The sequence below is a fragment of the Armigeres subalbatus genome, chromosome 2 (genome assembly GCF_024139115.2).
Source record: "Armigeres subalbatus isolate Guangzhou_Male chromosome 2, GZ_Asu_2, whole genome shotgun sequence".
NCBI lineage: Eukaryota > Metazoa > Arthropoda > Insecta > Diptera > Culicidae > Armigeres > Armigeres subalbatus.
In genome coordinates, this window is record NC_085140.1 from 37,898,368 (window position 1) to 37,905,791 (window position 7,424).

General features: G+C 36.2%; 1 protein-coding gene across 1 annotated transcript; it reads left to right on the forward strand.

The window, feature by feature from the left end:
* Nucleotides 1–3,410: 3,410 nt before the first annotated feature.
* Nucleotides 3,411–4,028, forward strand: LOC134214278 (flexible cuticle protein 12-like). Its single transcript, XM_062693683.1, has 2 exons — nt 3,411–3,733; nt 3,800–4,028. Exons 1-2 carry the CDS (start codon nt 3,624–3,626, stop codon nt 3,996–3,998), a joined length of 309 nt encoding a protein of 102 aa, XP_062549667.1. The 5' UTR covers nt 3,411–3,623; the 3' UTR covers nt 3,999–4,028.
* The last annotated feature ends 3,396 nt before the right edge of the window (nt 4,029–7,424 follow it).

The following is a 7,424-nucleotide window of genomic DNA, read 5'->3' on the forward strand; positions in this document are numbered from 1 at the left end:
AAAAATGAGTGACATTTTTTACGCGATTTTTACGTATAAATTTGTATTTTGGCCATAACTTCCGATCCCATAGTCCGACCTGGCCAATTCTCAATAGGAAACAATGGGAAAGGATTCTGCGTCGAATGTAATTTGTTGCGAGCAAATCGGTTGAGGATAAGTGCCCGAAAAATGAGTGACATTTTTTACGCGGTTTTTACGCATAAATTTGTATTTTGGCCATAACTTCCGATCCCATAGTCCGACCTGGCCAATTTTCAATAGGAAACAATGGGAAAGGATTCTGCGTCGAATGCAATTTGTTGCAAGCAAATCGGTTGAGGATAAGTGCCCGAAAAATGAGTGACATTTTTTACGCGGTTTTTACGTATAAATTTGTATTTTGGCCATAACTTCCGATCCCATAGTCCGACCTGGCCAATTTTCAATAGGAAACAATGGGAAAGGATTCTGCGTCGAATGCAATTTGTTGCCAAATCGGTTGAGGATAAGTGCCCGAAAAATGAGTGACATTTTTTGCGTCGTTTTGTGCGCACACACACACACACACACACACACACACACACACACACACACACACACACACACACACACACACACACACACACACACACACACACACACACACACACACACACACACACACACAGACATCACCTCAATTCGTCGAACTGAGTCGATTGGTATATAAAACTATGGGTCTCCGGGCCTTCTATAAAAAGTTTGTTTTTGGCGCGATCATATAGACTTTACCGTATACTTAGTATACGAGAAAGGCAAAAGGTAGGTTGGCCAGAACTTCAGATCCCATAGTCCGACCGGGTCAATTTTCAATAGGAAACACTGGGAAAGGATTCTGCGTCGAATGCAACTTGTTGCGAGCAAATCGGGTGAGGATAAGTGCTCGAAAAATGAGTGACATTTTACGCGATTTTACGTATAAATTTGTATTTTGGCCATAACTTCCGATCCCATAGTCCGACCTGGCCAATTCTCAATAGGAAATAATGGGAAAGGATTATGCGTCGAATGTAATTTGTTGCGAGCAAATCGGTTGAGGATAAGTGCCCGAAAAATGAGTGACATTTTTACGCGGTTTTTACGGATAACTTTGTATTTTGGCCATAACTTCTGATCCCATAGTCCGCCCTGGCAAATTTTCAATAGGAAACAATGGGAAAGGATTCTGCGTCGAATGCAATTTGTTGCAAGCAAATCGGTTGAGAATAAGTGCCCGAAAAATGAGTGACATTTTTTACGCGGTTTTTACGTATAAATTTGTATTTTGCCCATAACTTCCGATCCCATAGTCCGACCTGGCCAATTTTCAATAGGACACAATTGGAAAGGATTCTGCGTCGAATGCAATTTGTTGCAAGCAAATCGGTTGAGAATAAGTGCCCGAAAAATGAGTGACATTTTTTGCGTCGTTTTGTGCGCACACACACACACACACACACACACACACACACACACACACACACACACACACACACACACACACACACACACACACACACACACACACACACACACACACACAGACATCACCTCAATTCGTCGAACTGAGTCGATTGGTATATAACACTATGGGTCTCCGGGCCTTCTATAAAAAGTTTGTTTTTGGAGCGATCATATAGCCTTTACCGTATACTTAGTATACGAGAAAGGCAAAAATGCACTTTTTTCATAAAACGCGTCGGGGCCACCCCTAAACGTCATTTCCCAGAGTTGTCGTAGAACAATTTTTCTTTTGTTTTACCCTAAGCTTTCATTTGAAGGTTGAGCCCCCAAAATCCCAGACTTTGTCCAATTTTGGGACACCCTAATAGCCAGTGTTCAGCTCCTTCAACATTTTGAAAACACATAACAACAAAATTCGTCGACAAAATTTACAAAATGTGAGTAGCTCGTGAACTGCCGTTCTAGGATTGCTGGTACTTAATTAGAAATAAGATTATTAGGTACTTTGCGATTTGAGCGTACATGATTTTAGAAATTCCTGCTCAAACAAGCATTTCCTGGGAAATCACGGAATGTATTCGAAAAGCCAAGAGTGACAATTATAATAATTTAGCGAGTCAGATCTGCCGAAAAATATGTCTCGAATTTTTTAAGCAAATCGGTCCCGCCATTTACTTGATTTCGTTAATGATCAATACGATCAACATTTTCCTCATATGCCTAATTTTGTGGTAAAAGTGGAGAGATTAAATTAATTTTTTAGAATTAAAACTTTTTAAGATGCCTTCCTAATGAGAAATTAAAATTCCAATAAGTGTCGTCCCATGAAATAGCATATTATGCAGAAATGGAGGAGAAAACGCGCATCAGGAATTCAGCAATGATGCAAACAGACTTGATACTAGTTTCAATAATTTTTCGAACAAAGTTCAGTATCTTTAAGGATTTTTGAGAAATATACATCAAAACAGACAACTGTGAGATAAAAAGTGACTACTGAGCTAATATGAGACAATTATGCGTGGAAGGGCAGTTGAGCGTATTCATCGTCTTGATCAAGATATGTCAGCAACCGGTTCAAACATTCATAAAAAAAAATCAAATTCAAATTCAAAAAGCAAAAATTTTCATTTGCGTTATGCGTAACATTTGGTAGTACCCACCCCATTCCCCACCTTTTAGTGTAACAAAGTATAACGCAAGTTGGATCTCCCCTCTCCCCTCAAACGCGTTACGTAATTTGTGAACAGATCCTTAGTTGTATATGTTTTGTCCAATTCTGTAAGAACACTCCACCTATACACACACCCTGGCTAGAACATTAAATCTCGCTTAACTTTTCAAAAGGACCTAAGTAACATTTTTTTCATGAATTAATTTGAGTACTGCAATCGAAAGCTTTCATGTTTTTCTGTTGATTCATTCAAATTAATTCATGAAAAAATGTTACTTAGGTCCTTTTGAAAAGTTAAGCGAGAAATATTAAAAAAATTGCTCAATTTGCTTCCTGAGAGGTCGGAGAGTATTATTTTTTTTGTAATATATCACGAACCCTACATAAAATATGCTGAGAGATTTGGATTCACATTTCTTCCCCCATCAGTTTCAATGTATGAGTTAAGCTAAAACATATTGAAATGAAGCATTCATCGGTATAGACTACATTTAGCCGAGAACCGACGCTTTCAATGATTCTAGATAAGAAAGACCTTTAAATTTGATTTAGGGTTATTATTTTATCCACATAAACCCATAATCTAAGAAATCCTACTGTTTTTTCATGGACTATTCTTTTGGCATGCTTCTGTCCGGCGTCGAGCCGGTATTTGATTATGTAGTAGGTATAAGATCATCGACATCTTCTATAAATTTTATCCCATTTGATCGTCCAATGTCATTCAGATTCTACCATCCGGGGCAGGTTTTAAGAATCTTCTTCCTACTTCGTTAGGTGTTGCGTTGTGAGAGCATTAGTATCGTAAAATCTGAATTCTAACCGGATGAGTCGCCAAATCAGAATACAAAATTAGACGATTGTGCTGGTATATAAAAGATTTGCTATCCTTATAAGCGCTCACATTAGCAGAAAACAACAGAATATTTGGCTTTGCGTTGCAGTTTCAGAGCGTTGGTCAGAGTTTGAGGATAACTTGGGGAAAATGAAATTTTTAATTGTGTTCGCTCTGATTGCGGTAGTTGCCGTCAATGCCGATTCCCAAATTTTAAAGTACGAGAACAACAACGACGGAGAGGGAACCTACAAGTTTGAGTAAGCGAACCAGGGAAAGTTACATTTTATTTTATGACACTAATTATTGCCTGTAAAACTTTATAGATTCGAAGCTGATGACGGTACGAGTCGCGTAGAACAGGGCGACCAAAAGGGCCAAGATCTAAAAGTCCAAGGAAATTTCCAGTTCGTTGCTGATGATGGCCAGGAATACAAAGTGAAATACGTAGCTGATGGAGAGGGTTTCCATGCTGAAGGTGATCACGTTCCAAACGAATATGTTGAACAACTGTCGACTCTGTAGGATGGGAAAATAAAAATTTGTTGAAAACTTTTTGGTTTGTCTATTTGAATTTACTTAGAATGACATAATTTTACATAGGTGTGAGTGAAGCTTTTTTTGTTGCAATCCAGTCCTTCCAATTTATTATATGTGAATAGATGTGCAATATTATTCAAAGATAGTCACTTTGAACTGATGACGATAGCATTATGCATCAGTCCATAATGCTATAGTTTTGATGTTCATCTATGCTGAATACTGAATAAATTTTAGTTTGTATTCTTATGTTTATATCTAAACATGGATCAGAATCAAATAGGATATGACCTTGTCAAAATAATTTTCTTATCAACTATCGTTTTCTTTATTTATGAGGAAGAATCCGAATGTTGATAGTTTTCAATATTATTCGAAAGTAACTTCACCGCATTGTTTCTTTATCTTTTTTTTCTTCTAAGGCTCTACATTCCAACTGGAACTTGTCCTGCTTTTTAGCATAGTATTTTATAAGCATTTATTCAGTTATTAATTGAAAGCTTTTCTATGTCCGCCATTGGCGAATAAAGGTTGCATGAAGAAGAAGAAGCCGAAAGATGATATACATTGTATCTTCTCTATATGGTGGGGGTTCAGCCAAACCGCACCAAGCGGCTTTTTGAATGACTTGTGATATTTTGTTCGCAAAAGGAAAACAGAATGTATTTTATGTCAATTTGTTATAGTACATTTGTTGTAGGATATCCTCAGCTATGGCGTTGAACGATGTCCGATGTGATTTGTGATTAATTAAATCTGTTACACGAAAACTTTGGCCAAAAAATTAAAAATTTTTCATTGGCGCTTGGTGTGATTTGGCAGAACCCCGACCAATATAATAAAAATGAAATGGTCTGTGTTCGTATCCGCATAACTCGAGAACGGCTGGATGGGTTTTCTTCGTTTCTTCAGCATATATGTTCGTTTCCCTTTCCGACGGGTTTATATGATATTTCCTCATGTTAAAGTCACGAGTAATGTAGAGTAAATCGTGAAAAACTAAAATTTCGCATGAGCAGTTCACAACGCGCATTTTCGCCTACTATGCAGGACAACGTCTACCGGGTAAGGGTATGCGATAACACATTTTTTCCTGACGAAACGAAACGAAATTATAAATGTTATTGTTGGTTCGAAACGAAACGATACGATATTCCAATTTACTTCCGAGACTTCGAAAAGAAACGAAATCAAGGTCCATTTGATTCAACATTTTACAAAACGAAACGAAATTTAATTTTTTTCCGCGGCATTTTTATTAAATAGTTTTTTTTGCATAAAGCAAAAAACACATAAGAAAATCCGCGCATTAAATAATTTTGTTTAATATTTTTAGAGTCAAATAAGGCCGATACAAATATATTAAAAAAATTGCCCATCATTGATTTTTTTTGCTCTAAAATAAAATTTTGAAGCGACAACAAAAAAAAAATTATAAGGGTTTTCAAAACATTCTTCAACAAATCCGAGGAGGCTTTTGATTTTTTTTTCATTTTAATATTTATCTTTTATTACCCCCTCCCCCTTGACCTTCACGGCATCAGTAGGACATATTTTTTTATTAAATGTAACGGCCTAAGAGCAGAATTAGCAATGCTTATTTTAAATACGAATCTGAAACATTTATTTGCCCAGCAGTTGTTCTAGATTAATTTTTTATACCAGTCGACTGTCAAACACTCAAAACTGGCTCAGTTCTATTTTCTGTAGATTTGAACCACGAATGAATCACGAGTTTCAAAAATGTTGGTGCATAGGTCGCACACATATTACGTAAGCAATTTTTCTGGGTTTTTCAACCCCATGTAAGATTTTTTTCATACAAATAATTTTTTATTTATATGGAGCGTAAGATATTGACCGACCCCCCTCCCCCTATAAGTGCTTACGTAATATGTGTACGGCCCCTAACTGCGTCATTTTATTTACGGATCAATCCATTTTGCAATTACAGCGCCTTTCTTGGCAGCAACATAATTATTTCGTTTAATTGAAAATATTAAAAACCTGTGTTGCACACTGCTTGGGAATCCAGCAAGCAAGTTCGTTCTATTTTTCACCAGATTCAAACTAGTATAGTTTTCAAAAATTTGAGATGATGCTGAACATTCTACATAAATGTTACCCAAATGCCATAGGGAGAATCTAACTTATTTTTATAAAAGGACATAGGTAAGTAACGGATCATTATGGATCTATTCACCATTTTCAAAAGTATGCCCCTCGCCATAAACAGCGTGAAAATATTCATCGCTTAATATTTCCAACAGACCTCAGTGAAAATTAAAAGCCGATTTTTTTAACTCCAAACAACAGATTTCATATTGATTAGATCTGTTCACCATTTTGAAAAGTATTACAGATTCAAAGTGCCACCCTCCATTTCAATTAACATCTTGAATAAAGTTTCCAGGTAAATTTTCGACCAAATTTATAGGATTTATTGAATCTGTAAAACTTTCCAAAATGGTCTTTTCAACAGATCTAAGCAGTATGAAAGCTGTTGAATGCAATACAAAACTCGACTTTTTTTTACTAAGGTCTGTTGGAAATATTAAACGAGTATTTTATTTACGTTGTGAGTTTTTTATGGTGAGGGGCATTTTCAACCATCACTTTTTTATGGAGTTAGCCTTGGAAGATAAATGAAAGTCGTGACTGATAGATGAAAACCTTTTGAATGATACAACAATTCAATCGAGTCTGCCTTGTTACTATTCAGTCGGTAGCTCTGAAGAGGTGGTCACCAGCGTAACCTAATTAATTTGGTACATAATCTTCCAAATATTTTTTTTCAAAACTCGATGTTTGTCTTTCTTCCTATCCATTATTTATGTAAGAGAAGCGAAAGATTGGATCACAAAAGGGTTTACTTGAAAAAAAATCTTTCCAGACCTTGAGAATAATGTATAAGCCTTTGGCTATTAAATATAAACTAACTTTATGTCAACAACTCGAACGCAGACATTTACGATTATTGCTAAATATTAACTGTTAAAACCAGCTGCACCAACACTATGTATAAGAATCGAGAAATGTATGGCAAAACTTGATTTCGGCTCCGTAACGCTTCACGGCAAATGAGCCTTCCAAATAAACGAAAGATTTAGAAAAAAAAACAGCAGCACGTACAAACTAACAACAAACTGCCTTACGGAAAACGTACTGCACCGGCACAATTGTGACAGAAAATCTGTACGATTTTGAAGCATTTTAATAATCTGGATCTGTAGGATCTAGAAAATGTGAAAAATTATAGATTTCCATGATATTATACGGAATCAAAAATATCTGAAAGTAGAAGTTTAGGTCATGATGATGATCTCAAAGAAAGATATGATTCGGTTCCAGAATCCGAAATAAATGGGATATCAGAGAATGCCCCAAATCTAGAGTATTTTAAAATCTTCA

Coding starts and splice junctions, on each gene's coding strand:
- LOC134214278 (XM_062693683.1), top strand. CDS start 3,624: ATGAAATTTTTAATTGTGTTCGCTCTGATTGCGGTAGTTGCCGTCAAT. Junction 3,734..3,799: donor GAGGGAACCTACAAGTTTGA/GTAAGCGAACCA, acceptor AAAACTTTATAG/ATTCGAAGCTGATGACGGTA.